The 21,892-nt window shown below is 41.5% G+C and overlaps 2 protein-coding genes across 3 annotated transcripts; one reads left to right on the top strand and one right to left on the bottom strand.

Annotated features, from left to right (window-relative positions):
• Positions 1-66: 66 nt before the first annotated feature.
• Positions 67-16,152, top strand: IRAK2 (interleukin 1 receptor associated kinase 2). Of its 2 annotated transcripts, XR_014318220.1 has the most exons (14): positions 67-302; positions 723-902; positions 6,623-6,793; positions 7,492-7,598; positions 9,026-9,220; positions 9,583-9,647; positions 10,101-10,215; positions 10,932-11,041; positions 11,397-11,592; positions 12,112-12,174; positions 12,637-12,837; positions 13,005-13,521; positions 13,888-14,076; positions 14,877-16,152. XR_014318220.1 is itself a non-coding variant. In XM_082768587.1 (13 exons), the coding sequence occupies exons 1-13, from the start codon at positions 146-148 to the stop codon at positions 14,004-14,006; spliced, it is 2,196 nt and encodes a 731-aa protein (XP_082624713.1). In that variant the 5' UTR covers positions 67-145; the 3' UTR covers positions 14,007-16,152. The 2 variants fall into 2 exon arrangements, 1 of the variants encoding a protein (XP_082624713.1); XM_082768587.1 differs by having other exon boundaries at positions 13,888-16,152.
• A 3,001-nt stretch (positions 16,153-19,153) lies between these two features.
• GHRL (ghrelin and obestatin prepropeptide) lies at positions 19,154-21,843 on the bottom strand. The gene is made up of 5 exons (XM_082768091.1): positions 21,694-21,843; positions 21,389-21,525; positions 20,808-20,921; positions 20,242-20,350; positions 19,154-19,361 (listed from the first exon to the last, which is right to left on the bottom strand). The coding sequence occupies exons 2-5, from the start codon at positions 21,506-21,508 to the stop codon at positions 19,342-19,344; spliced, it is 363 nt and encodes a 120-aa protein (XP_082624217.1). The 5' UTR covers positions 21,509-21,525; positions 21,694-21,843; the 3' UTR covers positions 19,154-19,341.
• Positions 21,844-21,892: the final 49 nt, after the last annotated feature.

Below are 21,892 nucleotides of genomic sequence, written 5' to 3'. Positions count from 1 at the left end.
CCGTGAGGCTCCTCCCGGCTCCTCCCGGCACGTCAGCGGCGGGGGCGGGCGGCCGCTGGAGGAAGCGCCCAGAAAAGTCGCCCCCGGCCGCTCCCGGTCCCCTCCCGGTCCCCCCCCGGTCCCCCCCGGTGCCCCCCGGCCGCCGATGGCGGAGTGCGGCGCGAGGGGCCCTCAGGCGATGTCCCCGCGGCGGGCGGCCCGGGCCCCGCCGTCGCCCTACGTGCACAGCATGCCGGCGTGGGTGCTGGAGGACTTCTGCCACAAGATGGACTGCCTGGGCGACCACGACTGGATGCGCTTCGGTGAGCGCCGCCGCCCGCGGAGCCGGAGCCGGAGCCGGATCAGGCTTCGGCCCCGGGCCCGCCCGGCCGGGGTCCCCTCAGCGCCCGGGGCCGTGCGGGGCGGGGGGAGCCGGGACACGGAGCCGGCCGGGGGGAGGCCGCGGGGGGAGGCCGGGGACCGGGGGGCTGGAGGGGGGCCGGGGGGGGGCCGAGGCTCCGCCGCTACCGGTGGTTTTTGTCCCGGTACCGCTCAAAGGAATGAAGGCAGCATCTCCCTCCCGGGGAGGGGGTCGCCCTCAGCCCCGTAGCTACCTGCCGGCCATCCTTTTAAAAGTGCGAAATTGGGAAAAAAAAAAAAGTATGTGTGTACCGCGCCTCGCCGCTCTGTCCGCACTTGGTGTTTTGTCCCCCTTCTGAAGCAAATACCTTCCCTCCCGCCAGCTTCCTACGTGATCACCGACCAGACGGAGCTGCGGAAGATCAAGTGCATGGAGAAGACGGGGATCAGCATCACCCGCGAGCTGATGTGGTGGTGGGGCGTGAGGCTGGCCACGGTGCAGCAGCTCCTGGACCTGCTGCAGGGCCTGCAGCTCTACCGGGCGGCACAGGTCATCCTGGACTGTGAGTAGGGCCCCGCGCGTTGTGCCACTGCGCCCAGACACCCAGTGCCCACCTCTCGCTAGCTGAAGAGGCTTTTGCTGGAAACCTCATACTCAGATTCTAAAATTTCTGTGCTGATTCTTCATTTCTACTCTTGCAAATAAAACTTGAGGTGGGCGAGCAAGAGATGACACAGAGGAGGAGTCGCTGGTTCCCCTAGCTCATCATCCCGCCTTTGTAGCGTCCCTCTTGGATGCTTCAAGAGTTGCCAGAGGGAGCCTGGCTGTGCCCTGAATGAAGGGCAGCTCTTTAATGTATCAGACAGGGCTTTACAACAGAGCTTAATTATGAATGTGTTAATTTTTCATATGTTCTTGTTTCCCAGTGAAATTTAGTCATTATACGCTATCAACAAAATCAGGGTAGAAAAACGTATCATCAGTCTGCTTTCCTGCATGAGAAGAAAAGTTACAAAAAGGCTTCTCGATCAGCTAATTTGCTATTCTTCTCACCTTTCCCCAGCTTGCTGTATTTTAGATTTACCTTTCCTGAAGTAGGATGATCAGAGTTTGAACACAGAATGCCTAATTAGGGTAAACCATTGCTTTGTAGAAATCAAGGTGCTTTTAAATATATTCTCCCTTTCCATTTTTCTCCATTGAGAGGTATGTTTAAATTGCAGCTATCCTTGTGCATAAACCAAATTGTACCATAATTCAGTTCTGCCACGAAGTCTGTTAGCCCCTGGGTGACACACTCAGCCTTCCTGTCCTGAGCAGACCATGCTCCCCACTTCATACGCATTCCTACTCCAGGTCCACCTTCTTGGGAATCAGATGGTTGTGTGGGTTTCGCCTGTTCTCCAGAGAGAATTATTAGGAAGAAAAATAAGATTTTTGTTAGGTGGCCAAAAATGCTTAGAGAGATGCTGTGGGAAAAGGACAAAGCTTGTGAGTGCGTGCACTTCACTTGAACAAGACAGAAGACTTGTTCAGTGCTGGAGCACTGCCTGCTTCTGGCCTGGTGTGACAGGGAGGCTGCCAGCTCCTGGCTGCAGGGGTTGCATCACCAGCGGCTGTTTCGCAATAGCAGCCTGCCTCCCCAGGGCAGGGCCACCGACAGTCAGTGCCACAGCTGGCACTTGCTGCACAGCAGCTAGAGGCATTTCTCATGGAAATTCCGGTAATGTGTTGTGGTTTTCTTGCCTCAGCATTTCTTTATATAGCATTGCTGGTTTTCTGTAGGCTTCTGGCATTAGCGTGACTTCTAACCTTTGGTTTGGGACAGCAAAAAATAACTTTAACAAGGGTATTCTAAATTTCTGTTTCTTGAAGAGGAATGTTAAATACTACAGCACACGTGGGCTTCAAGTAAATTCTCTTTGTATAAATCAAAGAGCTACCACGGTGATGCTCGGTTATTAGAGCTGAGTTTGGTGTCACACCTGTCAGCCTTTTGATTCAGCAGACCCACCTCTGACTGAATTCAGTCACATCATTCAGCTCAGGAGACGGGAACAATTCCTCCTTGCTCTTCTGCAGAGCAACCCAGAGCTACAGGAAAGTGAATTTTCATCTGCTTTAATTAGTATGTCAGTAATCCAACTGTTAATTTAGTCACAGTGACTGTGACTTTGAGGGTCCAGTCTGAATGGACAGGACTGCAAACATATTTTTCATCTATTTTTTGTTTTTATCTATTTACACCGAATAAATTTGATCTAGATATCACCAAAGCAGTAAGCCTGGCTCCCCCCAAATGATATTTCTGTGGGTGCTCTGGAGTAGCCAGTGGCCTCTGTGATGTGGTAACTTCTTTTGCTCTGTGCCTGTCGAGTGTTTCATGCAGTCAGTTCCTAGTCTAGAAAGAGAGTTTCCGGGGGCTCTTACATAACGCGGCGTAACCAACCACACTTCAAACGCTCATCAGTTACAGCCCTCAGCCTCCTGCCCTGCAGAGCGCGTTCTGGGGCTCACCTGTGTTTACAGCTGGCTTATTTCAGTGTATTCCTCCACAGAGTCCATTGACACTTCTGTAATCCCACTTTGTGTGTCGTGGCTAAATTAAAAAAAAAAAAAAAAAAAAAGTGTGCATTCACCTCCTGAGAAACATAAACCAGTCAGTCAGCAGTTTTTAAGTTTCAGTTTTTATCACTAGGTAATGGCAGTAACAACTCTCACGATAGAATTTATGTTGTGGGAAGTCTGCTTTTGCTCAGTTAGGTATGATGCTGTACTTTCCCACGTGGGTTAATTTTGCCCTTTTGTGGGGAAAACAAAGAACAAGATGCTGTAGAAGGTGTAGTGGGTTTTCTCTTCTTTTACAGGCCTTTAAAGTAAGACCCCATGAGCAGGTTTCAGACTGAGATGAGTTCAGCACATTGCCCACTGCTTACACAAGAACCAAGTAAGATTTTCTCTGTAGTTATGTAAAGTGCAAAGAATCAGGCTCCCAAGCCAAGAGCAGCTTCCAGTAACACCACCTTTAAAGATACGGATACAGAGCAAACAGAAGTAATCGTTGTAACTGCAGAGAAACATTCATCATCCTTCTGTTTGTCTGACTAGCTTTTCTTTTAAGTGCTATGTAAATACCACAGTGGCTTGCACAATATGCACCTGACTTCAGCAGCTGGTAGAGGAAGGGTTTATCTGCTTTCTCTTGTGCTGCTGTGATTTACTTCTAATTTGTCTGTCCATCCATCTCCCACCCTCTCCCTCTCCCCCCCTCCCCCTTTTAAGCTTTCTTAAAAATATTTCTGAGACTTTCTGGACTTCACTTTACACAGGCAGCAAAAATGGAGGGGTTTCTCCCTGTTAAAAGTAAAACCTGATCAACTTCCTCCAGGCTGGAGGAGTACACGTTGTGACTTTTCCAGGAAAGCTTGCTTTCTAAAAACTGTAGTTGTCTGATGGAAATAATCAGCGGTCTTTATCGTTGTCTCTGCGGGCTAGCTAGGACTGCAGGAAAGCAAGTATTACGAAGTTATGGTAAGAAATGGACGTATCCAATCTCACTCATTAAGACACTGAGCTGATAAAACAGGCATCTGACATCCCTTCGTTTTCCTGATTCCTTCTGTGATGATGGATGAACTACGAAATTGGACTGTTCCAGCCAGGACACTGCAAGGAGCTAGAAAGGGCTTTGGTTTGCTCCTGAATTCCGTAGGGGAATATGAAGGTTACATAAAGAGGGTTAGGAAAGTGGAGGAGACGAATCTTCTGGGCTGATCCATTTTTAGTTATGTTTCTGGATGATCAAGATTTGCTTTTGCCCAAAATCAATTCAACTGCAATGCATTACAAAACTACAATGAAATTAACTTTATTTATTTATTTATTTATTTATTTATTTATTTATTTATTAACAATTCAGTATTCTCTTATGTTGATGTCCATCACAAAACTTCATATTACCCAGGCTTTCTGACACTTAAATTAATCTGGTTGTTCTACCGTGTGGAAGTAGCTAGTGTTTCCTGGTTTTAACCCGATATGGACATTCTCCTGCACTGAGTCAAACAGAAGCTCTCGGTACCGGCATCTTCTCAGGTTCAGCCAAATCTTGTGTCTTTACCCTTGACTTCTGCTTTTATGTCTGTATCTGAATATTCTTGCTCAGGCGGTGCCTCTCAAGCAGCGGTGATGCAGTGCTCACTGCTTGTTCTTTTGGGCACTTCAGAAAAGGAATTGGTCCCAACTCCAGCAGTTCTTATGTCACCATAACTGTTCAGTCTGACTTGCAAGAATCAGACGTGCCACCCAGGTAGATGTTTTGCTGGCAGGCTATTAGCAGAAGAGTCCTCCCTCCCTTCGACAATTTCTTGCACCACTCTAGTCCCACTTCTGGATGTCCATAATAATTTTTTCCTATCTTAGTTCTTTAGTTTCAGTGGCAACCTGTTTGATGTAAAGGAAGTTGCAAAATTCATGAAAAACCCTGAAAAATAGGTTCAAAGAGGGAAGTGATTTTTAATTGTAGAGACTTCTAGGTGAAAATACTGGGGGAAAAAAGCGATTTCAGAATACAGGGACTGCCAGTTTGAACTAAAGGCCCGTGGACTGGTTGATATTAATAATTTCAAAAGCCCCAAGAGTCTGTGATCTCATAGCTTTCTGGCACAGGAACAGAGACCCATCACTGACTTTTCTCGAGCGTCAGTTTGGCTACCTCCTTTCATTCAAACCTCTGTTCATAGGTGACATGGAAGAACAACGATGCAAACTGCAGACCGAAGTCAAAGAAAAAGGCTTGCCTGACAAAAACATGCCCACTTCTACTGTAGTTGCTCTTCATACTCCACGATGCTCAAACTTCAGCACACTGCAGCTGTCACGCCTCGCCTTTTCCTAAACTTCGCTTCTACTGAAACTTGTGTATGAGAAGCACAAATAGTAAATGAAACACACTGCTTCCTTCCTTCTTGTTTCAGATATTCCTAATGCTTTGTTTGGACATTTAAAAAAAAGAACAAAAAGCTATTGCTTGATTTCAAATGCAAACAAAGCCTGTGGTTTTTGCTTCTCATATATACTATGCTGAAGATAAAATGCTGATAGAACAGCATGACAAAAAAAAAAACACAACAAAACTTGTATTAATACTTGTGCTTATTCTCTCTCTTATCAAGAGAAAACATTAACTTTTCAAGTAAAAGATAAATATATTGCTGATAAAAAAAAAAAACAGGTAGAAATGAGTTTAGAATTATAACCAGGAAAATGCGGTCATTAGGCAGTAGAAAGTTCTTGTATCACCTCTAGTGCGCACTCAGCACTCCCAAACTCCTTTTCCACTTTAGTTTCAAATGTCTTCCTGGGTAGGAATTCAGATCCTTCTTCAGGAGATTTTGACAGCTTTGTATATCAGAGCATCTTGAATTTTTTTTACTTTTATTTTGTTCTTGTTCTAACTGTAGCCTAATTTAATTTTAATAATTTCTCTTAGATGTGCATGCTCTTCAAGTACCTGTAAGATGAAAGCATCCTTGTATTTCTCTTAATGAGATTTCAAGGTTGCCTTTTTAGGCCTGATTCTGAGATTTGGCCAACCTGTATACGGCATAGGATCATATAGAGCTGTAGTGAGTCAATAATTTCGTGGTTAATTTTTCCTTACGTATCAACTAGTTTTGACCTTTGACTGTTTTTGTTTTTCCTCAGTTGTATACAGTTTGTTTCTTTCTGTTCATAAGTGAAAAACTGATTCTTTCCTGAAATAAATTCTGTATAGGTGTTTTCTAAGAATGAGCTTGTTCATGACATTAAAACCACAACTGAAAATAGTCCCAAAATGTTTAACTGACTAAAACTGATGCAACTCTGTCAAAGTCTCAGTACCGTGACAATTAGCAAAGAACCAGATGTCTTCTTTAGGCTGTGGGATAGCTGTGGTCTGAGATCACTGGCTGAAGGGTGTTACGTGGAAAATGACAGAATAAATATGCTCTTCGTAATTCCTTATTCTAAGAGCTATTTTGCATATTCATCACTGATGTATATTTCAAGTTATCACTTGTTAATTTTTAGTAGGAGTAGTTAATGTCACGAATATGGTCTGAATTGAATACTATTGAAACGCCAATACTATTGAAGCAATTTAACAATAAATGCAAGGTTTATAATGTTAATTGGAATTTATAAACCATTCTCCTAATGAGGATTATTTTCCGGTAACTGAGTAGAGACAGACTTTATTCTCCCTGCTACTCTTCACCTGTCCTTTGTTCTCCTTTGCAGGGATATCACCCTCCGGTGCTACCAACTCCGAGAAAGAAGAGCTGGTAGAGCCACCTAAGCAGGAGAACATATCTTTAACTCCTACAGAAAGCAAAAATAAAGAGAGAGAAAATGAGATAAGCTTGTTGCCATCACCAGACTCTTCACAGCTGGGAATATCTCCAGCACGTGGTAAGTGAAGTAAGAGACTGATTTGCTTTGACACTGCAATGACCATATACACAAGATGCTTTCCTTTCGCTTTCAGTATAGTCCAGACGAATATATTGCTGATCAAAGTGGTCATGCTTTTGAATATTTGCCTTTTGCCTACTGCTGCTGAGCTGTCTATTCCTAACTTTAGCACACGGCCTCCTGTTCTTCCTTCCTTTAGCTCTCCTGGCTTTGAGAGATGCTGGCTATATCTATTCTGTGGGATCTCAAGAGTGCATTTCCCAGGCGCGTGTCTCGTCCCATCCTGGCTCCATGCTCAGACTAGATCTATGCATACGCTTCGTGCCCTGTGCCCCTCTCGATGCAAAACAAATCTGGGCCAGAAGAGAGCCCTGCACGTGCCAACAGGCCGCCCTGCCTGGGAGAGGGAGCAGAACCACGCGATGTGCTGACAAGAGCATCTGCCTGGCAGTATAGACATCGGCTCTGGAAGCTCCACGTCCCTGAGCCAGGACTGGAGAGAGCTTCGTGGTCATCTCACAAAGAGGAACCAGGAAAATAGTTCCGTATCTTCACACAAGATTTCAAGTTTCAACAGCTTGTCATAGATTATATCTGGTTATGAAATTCAACAAAATATCCCACACCCTCATAATTAGTCACAGGCTGCGGTATTACCCAAATGTGTATTTTCAATGCTGGTGATTCAATTTCAGATGCTGTTTCTGAAGGAGCCTTGTATTCACTTCCTTCTCCGCCACCTCCCCCAAGAGATCTTTTGAGATCCTTACAGTCAAATCCTCCCGTCTCATCAAGTGTAAAGGTAAATCCCTTCAGTACACATTGCTTACAATTATGCCAATTCCCTTTATGATGTTGTTATTTTCAAGTCAAAGTTTATTCCTCAACTTGTATAAAATACAGATCTACTGAAAAAGTGGGTCCTTATTACAAGATGTTTAGACTGAATATAATACTAATGCTTCAGTTGGATTACTTATTTTTTACCTCACTTTATATTTTTATTTTTTGCCAGTGAGGGATTAAAATTAAGAGTACTGCATAGCTGAGCGTGGATAACGTGCCCACAACTAGCAATTCTGAAGGAATTTCCCACATAGATTTTGTGGCAGACATAACGTTTCTGGTGTGATCATAGGACAGTGCAGTATAAGCAACTGACTAGTCAGAATGCCATACTTCAAGTTCATGCTTAAAATGCGGTTTCTGCTCAAAACTGGGCTAGTGTCAAATTTAGGTCAGGTTGTCCAGAGCCTTGTCCAGCTGAAAAATGAAAGTCTCTAAGGATTCTACTGTTTCTCTGAGGTCCTGTTCCAGATTTCAGCATACAGCCTCCTGTTTCTCCCTGCAGCTCTCATCTTTAACGCAGTCTAGCTAGATCTGTCCCGTGAGCTCTCAGAGTGTTTCCCAGATCCATGTGCACACTTTGGCCCCATCCTGGTTCTGTGTTGGCTTCTTTTTTGTGTCATTTTGTTTGACTTTTTTTAAAAAATAAAAGAAACAAACAAAAAAAAAGGATTCTGCTTTAAGACTTCTAACTCTTCCAAAATAACATGTTTTAAGAGTGAGTGCCAGACAGAGGAGAAAACTGCTACAAAGAACGCAGTAGTTTCAGTTCCTTGAGAAGGGAATTCACATCTCCAGACTTTAGAAAACAAGACATGAAGTCTGTGTAAGCTGTATGGTTATATGTAGGCTATAGTGGAGTTCTAGTAATGAATGGCGTTAGGACTGATCGTACTGGAAGCAACTGAGCATTTTGCAGCTGATGCCAGATGCTTCAGGTATAGATGTGAACTTCCTACCAGAACAAAATGCATTACAGCGTGAGGGACCCTCCTTCCTGATCCAGTCATTTTTTTCATTTCTTTATGTATGCACAGCCATAAAGATTAATGTTTTCTGCAGCTTAAACTCATGTCATTTCAGATAAACACGTGGACTTTTAAACAAAGCTAAATACGTGGGTTTTTTTTGGAAAGGTGGAAATGCAAACTGGTAACTGTTCTCAAGTCTCTTCTACTGTGCAAAATATTTCCATCAGCAAAACAAATCAACACAGATACTACAAAGGGAAACTATTGAGGGGTTGCACAGTACCTTTCACAATTTCTTTCAACAGTCACAATGCTCACTTAGACCATGGAAAAGAAAATATAATGTGTGAACAAGAAGGAAAAAGCATACACATTTTCATGATATGAACTTGTTTCTTCTTCAAATCTGTAGCCCTGCAGCTCTTCAAGTCCTCAGCAGGAGACGATGACTGATCTCCCCAGCGGGAGTCTGCTGTGGACCCAGAAGGAAGTTACTAATGCCACAAATGGTTTCAGTGACAAGAGTAGAATTTGTGAAGGTACTTTTGCAGATGTCTACAAAGGTCAGAGGCACAACATGGTATATGTCATCAAAAGGTTGAAAGAGGCAAGTACTCCACTTTTTATTTTCTCCCTTTGAAGGAGATATCTTATGAGAAGTTCTCGAATATTAGCAGTTGTCTTAACATCGTATGGGCAGGGAACAAGAACTGTTATGCAAGAGGAGAAGTAAAGGAGTAAACCTAGATGCAGCAAGCACGTGCAAGAGAGATTTTACTCACGTGGGTAGATCTCTTCACTTCATCTGCTGTAGCTACCTTCATCATTATTTAGATTAAAGGTGTCTTTACATCAGTTTTTGTGCTAATTTTCAATTATTGACTGTGACACAAAATTGTCATCAGTGTTCTGCCTGTTTTCTAAAGTAGTTTGTCCATCAAGATTCTATTGCATGTTTCCATTTTTCAGATGGAATGCACAAGCCCAAATTCCACCCAAAGGTTCTTTCATACAGAAGTACAGATTTGCTTTCGGTGAGTGGTTGACTTTCACAGGCAGTCTGCATGTGGTGTGCTGCTGGGATGTTTGGCCTGACTTCATGCGTGTATCTCCCAGGCACTGCTGGCCTCTGCTGGGGACAGCGGAGTTCTGCACTGCCTTTGTGGGAGCCCTGGGGAAACGGCACGCCTGCGGCACGCCTGCCAGTGATGCTGCAGTTCCCTGCTGAGTAACCAGTCCCTTGCCAGACCTTGAGACTGTGAGGGATGGTGCCTCCTGGTGCCCTCTGGTTGCTCAGAACAGAGCTGTGCTATCATCCTCTCCTCTGCTGCTGGGTTAGCCTTCTGCAGGCCCACTCACAGCCATTCTGTGCTTCCAGCAGCAAGACAAAATGTAATTTACAATGGCCTTGAATTCAGGAATTTATTGCAGCTCAAGAATGTATTTTTTGTTGTTGTTTACAAATCGTTGTTGGTCTGTGCCTGCAGGTGTTGTCACGTCAACATTTTGCAGCTGCTGGGTTTCTCAGTAGAATCTGATTTGCACTGTCTGATATATCCGTACCTGCCTAATGGATCACTACAAAACCAGCTTCAGTGCCAAGTAAGCAATAACATGGGGCTGTTATCTGTCTGTTCTTACAAGTCCTGTCCTGTTACTGTATGAAAAGCAATTAAATCTCTTTCACTTCTAAGAACCAGCCAAAACGTACCCAGAGAAGTTGCCTGTAAGTATGAAAAGGCTCTTTTTTAGTTTTTCTACAGCATAGCAGATCAGGTCAACGGAAAGCTTCTGCTTTGCAGCCTTCAGATTTTTGAACTAATACCTAATCTGCCAAGTGTGCCTATCCACATTGTAATATCAGTATCATCCTGTAGATTCCACTGTCATTTTCACTGCCATAACGTTCTACGATGTTTTACAAGGCCTTAAGAGAGAACAGTTTGAGATGTTCATACCTATTGAAAGAGCATTTGCAGAGATCATAAGACACAGAAACATCAGGAAAACAATCCACCAAAACCCGTACTGTGCCTCCATAGCGGGCAGTACTGGATGCATTTTGCAGAAGCATGATTGTTGCTGTATCTCTCTCAGCATGTCACATGGCAGACAAAATGTGCAGCACAACGTTAAAGAGTAGGTTCCTTCCTGGGCGTAGAATCACCAGTTTCTGCATTGGATGAAACTTCTAATGTAGGTCAGCAGCAGATCTGCTTATGATTGCAGTGGGACTAAAACAGTCTTTGACTTGCAAAGCTACTACTGCTTTGTAGGTTTTCATTCTAAACAAAATAAAATTTTTCCTCCCTTTGCAGGATGATTCTTCTCCCCTGACCTGGGAGATGCGAATTCGCATTTCCAGAGGACTCATCCGAGCCGTAGAGTATTTACACAATTTTGGAATTCTGCATGGCAATATCAAGAGGTGGGGGTTGACATACCAGCACATTTTTGTTCACCAGGATTTCTTTGACAATAGTGGCTGAAAGCTTATGTAATTTTGCAATCCATTTGCAATGCTCCCTCTTGTTCTGCAGGGTGTTTAATTTGTCTTATCTAAATGAGGGAAGTCTATTCTTTTGAAATCATTTTCTGAGTGTTTTTTCTTCTCTTCTCCCTTTCTGCAGCCTTTATCCTTTCATTATTACACAGCAGGTCAAATGCTGGGAATTCTCCCCCTCAGGGCTTGCCTTAAATTTAAAAGTGTAAAATTGTAATTTCTGACATGAAATTAAAGCAATTACTTGACCAGTATTGTTATTTGTGTGTCTTAATCACAGCTCAAATGTCTTGTTGGATGAAAACTATACACCAAAGCTTGGACATTCAGGTCTGCGATTGTATTCTGCTGATAAAAAATCAGAGTGTACTATGATGAAAACCAAAGTCCTACAAGCTTCTCTTACTTATCTGCCAGAAGATTTTGTCAGGCATGGGCAGTTAACAGAAAAAGTTGACATATTTGCCTGTGGTGTGGTATGTTGCCTTTCATCATGTTCTGTTGTGTTTTTTTGATGTTTATAGACAGGAAAACAGGTGTGTGAGCATGCTCCCCATATAGTTGTTTTTTCCTGCAATTTCCTATCATTGTTGCTAACTATATAATGTGTTGAAATTATGTTTTTAATTCTGTTCCCATTCCAAATGTACTTAAGTATGCGGCAAAGTGAGGTGAATCTTTTGAACAACAAAATTGTTACAGGTTGCGAAAAAAAAAAATACAGCTGGTAGTTAAAAAAAATAAAATAAAGATTTTAGTTAAATTCTCAGAAGTCTTACAGATTTGCCACATCAGCTACTACCAACTGTTGGCTTTAGCGGTAGATCTAAACTGTCATAAATATTGCCCAAATCTGGCATTATTAAGCCATGTGAAGTGAAACCAGTAATTTCCAAGTGCTCTGGCAGTTCAGTATTTCTGTACTTACAGAACTCCCTTGTAAAGACAGAATTTATTCTGAACAAATTGTTTTACCTGTCAAATATATTTTCTAGGTCTTAGCAGAGATACTGACAGGGATTAAGGCACTGGATGAAGGAAGACATCCTATTTATCTGGTAAGGCTAAGCAGACGCTCCTGGTTTACCATCTTGTTACATGAGGGGAAAACAGTAGTATTCTTATTTATAATTTCCAAAGAGCTTAGTAATGTTCAAACAGTCTCAGAAAACAAAGGATCTTAGGTTTCTGATTTCTTTACCAAATGTTTGAAAAAGTTGTCCAAAAATGCTGCTATATACAGTGCTGGTTATTTTTCCTTCTTCTAGATTGGCATAAGCATAGAGCAGCTGGGTCTCTTTTAGTGAATTTGACATCAGACACATGCAAAGAAAACCATTGGCCTTTTCTCTCCCATGAAAACAAATATTCCTGTCACTTGCTTAAATGGAGACTAATAAAGCTTTTAGATCTGTAAACCGGCAATTAAGAAGCAATAATAACAAACAAAAGGGACAACTCATATTCCCCGTGATGCGGATATGTAATGTGTCAGTAACATGTCTCTTTCCTTTGAACAGAAAGATATGATTGCAGATGAAATTAAAACAGCAAAAGAAGCCTCATACCCAAAAGTCAAGAATTTTGAACAGCTAGCTGCCAAGGAAATATGCTGTAAATATCTAGACAGGAAAGCAGGAGACTTGCTGGAAGAGGTTGCTATTGATTTTGCCTCAGCCATCTGCCTTTGTCTGAGAAAGAAGAATTCCAACATAGCAGAGGTAATTACGTTTAAAACATGACACAGAGATTAATCTTCTTGACAGAAAGGTCTAAAGCTACATCATTCATGCCCAAGCTATTTTGGAGATCCTTATTCAGATAAGAATCTGTGTAAGCAGGGGTACAGGGATTATTCTCCATTCACAGATTTTGTTGTTAAAAACAGGTGCTTGAAATTATGGAAACGGCCGAAAATAAATTAAGTGAGCATTACATCTGTGGAGGCAGTACTTCTGGATTTTCCACGAACACTCCAGAAGAAACTGATGACGAGACAACTAATCTCAGCATGGACGTGCCTTCTGCGGGGCAGAATAAAGAGGACAGTGTGCAGCCAACGGTCCTGACAAGTGCCAGCCAGTGCACGCCTTCAGTAGGAGCTGTGTCACTTGACATTTACTGCGGACCGATGTCAAGGATCCCTTGTGAATCAGATGAATCAATGAATTTTATGTGGAATCCTAAAGACAAATCGACAGACGAGCTGTCTAACAACAGCTGTAACAATTCAGAAAATATCGCAACCTCTGATGCCAGGATAAAGGAGAAGAAAACTGCGAACGGACTCCGGGAAAGAAGCGTGGCATGCATCAGAAGTGATGACAACTTAGAAATAGCTTCTGCTGCACAGAGCACCTTTCAACAAAAAAATGCAGACCTTGACTCTTCATGTTCTTCACAAGGTAAATCTAGCTAAGTCTGAAGGGTGGGTGCAGAACATTCAAGCATACAATCCTCAAGCTGTTTTGTCAAAACTGACCGTGCTCCTGTTGTGATAAGCCAAGTCTGTAAAAGTGCTCTGTAATATAGTAGCAGGAGCAACTTACTCTCTCTTCTCCAGAATTGCTTTTCTTCCCATTTATAAAAACCTTTCAGTACTACTTTCGTTATAACCAACTACTTGATTATGATTTTACCCATAAATCTATGTAACGTTCTCTGTTTCTCTATCATTATTCTTAGCCAGAATTTTTTTATTTAAAATTACTGTCTATTCCTTAGACATAGATGCATTATTTTCTCAACATTTGGGCTGTTTTGTATTTCAGCAATAGCCAGAGAGACATCGTGGAAAATAAAGATAAATGACCGAAAAAAGAAGCTAATGGAAAATATCTTACTGTATGAAGAAGACAAATTAAACAGTTCTGAACTTTTTGAATCTTAAACTGGATGGATTTATTAGCAGTGACCAACTTTGAAGAAGAAACAAGGACTGCCTCTTCATTAGAAAGATGGTAAAAGTATACCTTTCATGTAAGATTAAGTAGCACGTTTGGATCGGAAATGTTAGCCCTCTCCAAAGGAAACAAAAGTGAACCCACCGAGAAGAATACAAAAACATCTTTTCTAAAGCAGATCTAAGCACAATGCTACTCTGTAAACAGAAATGCCTTCTTTCTTCTTGTTTGCATTATACAAAGATACGGCAAACACAATTGCCAAAATAATTTAAGGTCGTTTTGCAGTGTATTTCAGAAAGCATCCACATATAATATGTCTTATTAAAAAAATTGGAGCCATCAAATTGACAGGGCAAGTATTGATCAGCAATCATTTCACAATAGTCATTGTTATCCCATTTATACAGGGTTACAGAAATCTTTGAAGAGATTGAAAAAGCTTTCAGTTATCAAATGATCTACTTGATATAATTATAGTTCCACATACTGAAAAACACTGCATTACCAGAGAAGGGAATAGTTCTCAGATGTATTCTGTATGACCCAATCTCAGTTTGAATCGCACTGGAAATAGTTATAAGTAAATAATTAAAGTTGTGTTAGTCTACTCTATGGGCTGCTCTAATATATATATGTAAGTGACACCATTGGAAGTCTGAGTTTCACTGTCAGGAGATAGAAGACAGTGCTTAGTACTTCATAAGGGTATTTTTCAAAGTTATGTTATCTAAGCATTCTTTAAAACATTATTAAGGTTTCTTATTGTTTCACAATTGTGAAATTGTGAATTGGTGACTTGTATATTTTGGATAAGGAACAAAATTTTAATTTAAAATATCTTTATTTTGTCATAGGTCAGTTGAAGTCTGATGTATTTATTTTGGCAATGGGTAAAACAACCAGTGAAAGATGAGCTAGTAAGGGGACCTATTCATGTACCCATACTCACTAAGTATTCTCAGAGAAGAATTGTTTTGTGTCTCTTGGCTTACCCAGCTACTGCAGCCTTGAGGTCAACCTCAGCGATCACTCTGAAAAGAGAAGGAAAAACAAAAAAACAACCTTGTCTGCTGTCATACTTACTATCAAGTAAAAATGCACTGAAGAGACTGTCACTTTAATGACTGTTCATTTGTATTACTGCTTGCATTTTTACTCTTTAGCAGTCTAGGAAAATACAGGTTTATGATGAGCAAAAAGAACTATCAGGCCATATAGCTCAGTGTACTGACACACATCACTGCTGCTGCCTCAGCACAGCCAATAAGGCCTGGGGTACAGAAATGTCTAAAAACTTGTATCAGAAATCATGGAATGTTTTCTTAAAAAGCAAAACAAAACAAACAAACAAACAAAACCCACAAGTGTTTTCTTATCTTTACATGAAGGTCTCTGAGTAAGGCTTCATTCTTTCTGTATTAGTACAGTACCTACTTTGCTGGAGGTACTACTATGATAAGAGTGTTTTAACTAACAATGAGTATTAGAATCGTCTACACATTTATCAAGTGGATTTCTACACTAAAAACTACTACAGTCTTTATATTTAAGTGCCATTGATGCTGTCTGTATATTTTCCAGTGCCAGTTGTTGACTTTTATTTATTTTGCCATATAAAAAACAAGATAAGGCTGGTACTGACAAAAAACATTGAATAGATTTGGATTAGTCGGTAACTGCTTAATTCTGTTTGAGGTATAAGTAAGATACTGCACAAGGATGAACATTTAATATTGTTTTTTGTGGCTAAGCTTTGGGAGCTCTGGAGGTAGCACCTTGGGTCTCTGCAGGGAGGAGAGCACCAGAGCTGGACGGGAGACCTGACTCTGAACAGACAGTGAATTTCGACACGCATGTCTAAAATACTTTAAAGGTTTTGTTCCCCTTATACTGCGCAGCAAAAATACTGGAGCTGTAAAAATAGTGACAGAATCCAGCTGTTACTCTATGTGAATTTTAAAATACTCTGAGGTAATATATATCTTGTAGGGTTACATAAGCGTAATGTAACATATGTAATGTACTGCGTAGTCTTACAGTAATGATGCTCTGTTACACAGCTGCTGGCTATTCAAAACGATGTAGGTTTTAGCCTCAACTTGTCAAGTTTGTACTCTCAGTACTATTTTGGAGAATAATAAATTAAAAAAAAAAAAAAAAAAAAAAAAAAAAAAAAAAGCCCTGTCTCTACATCCTGCTTTTTTGTGAGTCATAGCACAGACAACTGCCCTAGTCCAGCCTCCTGAAATAACGTGCGTTCACGGTGAAGCGCCTCAACATCTTTGTTCGCACCTCATCATGAGCTCACGCTTCATTAACGAGCCACGTGCCTGGCGCTAATTACCACGCGCCTGCCGCCTCACGGCACTTCCCGCCCGGCCCGGCCCGACCAATCGGTGCCAGGAGCCGCCCCGGGACAGCCAATCGGCGCCGGGACCCGGCCGCAGGTCCCGCCTCCGGGCCGTCCCGTGAGGGGGCGGCCTGCGGTGCGCGGAGCGGGGCTGGGGGCGCCTCCCCGGGCCGCCTGAGGGGAGCTACCTGTGTCTGAAAGCACGAAGCTTTAGTCATAGTCATATAAAAATACACACAGAATAAAATGACGTGGTGTCACTGCTCGTCATCATTCAGTCCCACAAAGCTCCTGCCAACAGCAGTTTCCAGCCAGTATTTGGTTCATTCACCAAAAACAAGCCCGGAAAGGCTCCGTGGGTCTGCGGCTGGGGGAGCTGGGGGTGTTCGGCCCGCAGAGGAGGCTCAGGGCAGCCCTTGCTGTACTTCGTAATTGCCTTAAAGGAGGTTGGGGCGACGTGGGGATTGGGCTCTTCTCCCGAGCACCAAGTGATCAGATGAAGGGAAATGGCCTCAGGTTGAACCAGGGGAAGTTTAGGTTGGATATTAGGGGAAATTTCTTCACTGAGACGGTTGTGAGGTGTTGGAACAGGCTGCCTAGGGAAGTGGCTGAGGCACCGTTCCTGGAGGTCTTCAAGAAATGTGCAGATGTAGAGTTTAGCGACGTGCTTTAGTGGTGGACTTCAGAACTAGGTTAAAGGTTGGACCTGATGATCTTACAGGGCTTTTCCAACCTGAATGATTCTATGATGCTATGGTAAATGCAAGTGTAAATTCATCCTTCAGGTTTTACTCATCATTTCCTTTTTCTGCTGTTAATGACTCTTGGGAGGGCAATCTAACGTCATCCATGACTTCTGGTGCTGTTCCCAGCACTCCGACTCTAGTCACAAAGTAATACCTCTCCCTGGAAGTCTTTCAAATCTTCACTCACTGGTCTTGCAACGAACTGCAATGAAAAACATCATGGATTGTGAAAGGACTTCTCTTTACATAGGAAGCTGGTGTAAAAATCCTTTGTTGCAACAGAATTACTTTCCTTTTTTGCTTTGCTTACTGTATTTGGCTGCTTCCTGTAGACCATCAGGCTTTTGAAAAGGCAAATTTTTATCTGAAGTGAGGCCATGAAGCTATAATGTACATCAAGTATTTTGTTGTCAAAACGAGTTGTATGCTCTTTAACTATTTACCCTAGCTTTGTTTGTATAACTCAGTAACGTCGTCTGAATCTCATTGAATATCCCGTGATGTCTAACTATCAGCTGATACTACCATATAAATAGACAAACTCTGATGTGTTTTACTCTGAGGTTAAGCGTGATGAGAACAAAACTGTAGGGAATCTGGCGGTGACAAAGTGTTTTGAAACTGATAGTATACAAAGTGCACATCTTGCATTAAAAACAAACCAAAAAATGGTTCCAGTGATTATTAGCCCATTTTCATGTGGAAACAGGTCACAGGTGATGCTATTTAAGAGAATTTCCCTTAGCTTTTAAGTTTTTAACCTGCTAGTTGAATTTCCATTATTCTTCACAGTTAGCTAGAGAGCTCAAAAGTAGTTAACTCAGAAGAGAAAGGTGCTATCTTTGAACTCTCACTAAGTTTAGTCTCTATTCTCCAAATCAGGTAGTAACGATCCCCATCCAATGCTTCGTTCTTATCTTTAGCTATCGCTTTACTGCCATCTGCAGTGATGTGGAACCATTCCTGAGCGCTTCCCGGATCTCTCTGCGGGATTCACTGCTTTGCTTACTTATTCTTCTGCCTACAAAGGAAGAGAGACTGTAAAAAAAATTCGTTTGAACAGATTATTTGTAGAATCTGCTGCTTCCTCTGCCTTCTAGGCAGATAAGCACATCGGACCTATTTTGTCCGTAAGAAAGCAGTGCGTTCCTAGGCTATGCTACCCTCTTGAGGTTGATGTTGTATTTGCAAAATAGAAAATACTGCACACATTTAGGTACAAAGGGGTTTTTGTTTGTTTGTTTTGTTGTTTGGCAACCTTAGAATGTTCTGCTCAACAAGCTGCCCAATTCTGGTTTGCCTTCGGGTGGAGTATGTAACACAAGCCGTGCTGGTGGCAGCAGAGGGATCACTTCAGCTGGGCAATTAATTCTGTGTCAGGAAAACGAAACACAGCTAAGAACTGTCTGTTGCAGTTGTGTTTACCCATATCACATCAGCTTGTTCAAGAGTACTTTACAGAATGTCTTGAGGAGTGAAGTCCAAAAAATCTTCACGGATTCATCGATCTCCATAGGGGCATTCGTTTAGCCTTTTTGGAAGCATGCAAATGCTTAGGTACAGAAGAGAATATGTGCTACAGTGGAGCATACTGGTGTATGCGCTTGTAGCACCAAAATTACCTTGTTTCCCTCTGATATTCAGCATTAGTATGGAGATAGTTCTGAATTCAAGTACGTTAACTGGATTATTTTTTTTAAACTGGAAGAGATATTGGATAATTTCTCTGATAATATCCATGTTAACACCTCCATTGACAATTTGGCAACTGAAAGTTGATTCCATGTGCATCTAGTTTGCAGTTTATTACGTGAACTGTCTAATTTGAGATACTCTTAAAAATAACAAGTAATTGCAGTTTCAGCATTAGCTTTATTTTCTATTATAGATGTGTACAGAAGCATAAGAAGATGTTTCCATCAGTTCTAGATGAGTTTCATATAGATTTCAAGCACGTCATTTAGAATAATCACAGTAGTTACTAAGGAAAAGAGGAAATAAGCCTACACATCCACCTGTAATGAACATTGCCCTGTACTATTTTTGGTTGTAGATCTTGTATTTTTACTTAAAAGTCCATCTGTATGATGTCTTTTTGTCAGGGCAAACTACACAGGTTCATGTACTTCCTTCTTCTTAAAAGCTGTGAAATCAGTAATAATTGCATTTTAAAGTAGAACTTAAATCAGCTCATCAAGTGCTGTGGTTGTCCTTCAGCTTGCCTCAGCTTTTCACTGGAGTTTCTAAAAAGGCAAAAGATAGATTATTTTGAAAACTGTAGTATTCTTCAGAAAATCCTGTTTTGATAATCTGTCCAGAAGTGCCACAAGCACTCAAAAGAAGACAGAAGGCAGAAGCCTTTCACGTAGTTACATTCTACAGGGGCAGGAATGCCTAACACTATCTTATCTGTGTAATGGCCACAGAAGTAGCCTTTCAGAAGGACTTTAGAGAAGAACAGAGAAGAGCTTGGGGCAGAATCTTGGGATCCTGAAAAGGAAGGTGAAAGAGGAAGCCTGAGGTGATTTGTAGTTGGAATGTGTAATACAGATACGAAGACTGACATACACGTTAAAAGATTTGGAAAGGAGAGCTTAATATAGATGAGTGCAAATAAAGAGAGAAAGGCTGTAAAAGTAAAAAAATAAATAAATAAAAAATCAGTTTGTGGTGGGAGTTAGTCATTAGAACTTTATCAGTGAAACAGCTAGAGCCATTTTAGTTAACGAAAAGATATCGGTTTTGACACGTTTTGGCATGAAAAGTATGAAGGACATAGCTGAGAAGATAGGGAAATGCTGGGAACCGAGGGCTTTGGGGAAAAAAAAAAAAAAAGAAAAAAAAAAAGAAAAAAAAAAAAAGATGGGCAGTGTAAGGAAAGGAAGCCTTCCCCTGCTTCCTAAGGTACTCTGATGTGGTTGTTCAAAGTTCAATTAAAATTTTCTGCATTTTCTGAACATCAGATATTTTACCAGTTCTCATAGTGGTAACTTCTGCCCAATCACTTCTAAAATGCTGCTATGATTGCTTTACATAACAACTTAGATGATAAATATATCATATATACATGTATGTATATATATATATAAATCTCTGCTGCTGCTATGATTTAGTTGAAAGTACCTTTAGCATTGTCTTCGAGAATGTCCTGTAGCATCTTCTCCAGTGTTTGTCCATACTCTTGATACTCCTCTTCTGTTACCTTGACACCAATTTCAAAGGGAACATGAAACTGTAAAAACATTAAAAGACAGAGTTTAATGGACAATTTTTGGACCAGGACACTGCAGGTTAACTTCATGCATGTGCATGATGATGCACAAAAGGTATAAAAGTGTTATCTGTTCCTTTAATGGTGCTGAGGCGTGTAATTAGTACCTGACAAACACAGTACACAGCTGATGCAGGCCAAACTGCACAGCAAACCGGAGGAGAGAAAACAACAAGGAACTCGTATTGTTATATGTTAGCTCTGAAATGTAAGTGAATCCTTAACAGCAGATTGGGATCTCAGTGCAGATAATTTTAAATTATTTCATACCATCAGTGCTAGCAGATTTCACGTGTCTTCTACTTGACTTTCAAATTAAACCTGATAGTGGCTTTCAGACGTACTACCTCCTGTGACAGAAGGAGTATTCCCACCCCAAGCCCATCTCCTGAACTTGTATGTGGGCACAAATACGAACCTTGAGTTCAATACTGTCGTTGCCATCTTCTGCCCCTGCTTTATCTGCATCCCAGAAGCCTTCTGTGCCTCGGCGATGTATTTTTGCTGTTGTTTTTGTTGGATCATTTTGTTGCTAGAAAGCAAGCAAAATAACATCCATGTAGTCTTTCCATGCTCAAACTACTCTGTCGTGGGGAATCAGAACCCGTAATTAACAGATACTGCCAATTGGGTAAGGGCATCAGAGGCTTCTTTTAAAGTTAGGTGGGTGTGTCGGTATGGAACAACAGCACTGCTATCGCTGCGTTCACTTTAACGGGGATTGGGTTTAACAAAATTATGTGGTTTAACAAATAATTTAAATGGCTGCTCTGTCTTCAGTTGTTCTTTTTTTAAATGATTCATTCTTAGTGAGTGAGATTAGTGTATTCTCAGAGCATGGATTCTACGCTAATGGCTTGTTACGGTAGTTCTCTGGAATAACTCCTTCCTCCTCCAGAAACTATCTTCTAAAACCTACACTGAATGTTGTAAAGAATCTGGGCTTTAAGGAATTATGGAGGAGGACAATTTTGAAAAAGTATTATTCACAAATTTTACCTGTATTTTTTTAAATTCAGGGCTTAAAAAACTAGAGCCAGCCAAAGCAGTTTCTGTCCGGAGGATGTTGAAAAGGAGAATTCCCAGCAGAGTACCTCTGAGAAACATGATTTTCTTCATTAGGTGGTGTGTCAAACCTAAAAAGAGAATGAAAAATTAAACTCATTTTATAATCTCTGTATTTAGTTGATTCCCAATCCAGTGAAAATGTTTCTCCTGACTTGAATGACTTGAAGTCCTTTCTAAAAATGAATGTGAAAACACATTTGTTCCATGCAAAAGGACAAAAAGAGATTAGTACTTACAGTGATTTCTTCTGTAACTAAATTGTAATAACTGCAACTGATGGAGCCGATGAGTTAGCAGAGAGGAATTACACGGGAAAACCAGCAGAAGCCAGAGATCCTCCAACACGTCCCTTGGGTAGTTTTGTAACTACACCAAACTGCTGCTTTCTGAAGCGTTTTATAGAGAGAGGAATATTTGTTCTGTGCCATGACATTT

The sequence above is a fragment of the Aythya marila genome, assembly GCF_965140915.1.
Source record: "Aythya marila genome assembly, chromosome: 10".
Lineage (NCBI taxonomy): Eukaryota > Metazoa > Chordata > Aves > Anseriformes > Anatidae > Aythya > Aythya marila.
This window is presented reverse-complemented; position numbering and strand designations above follow the sequence as displayed.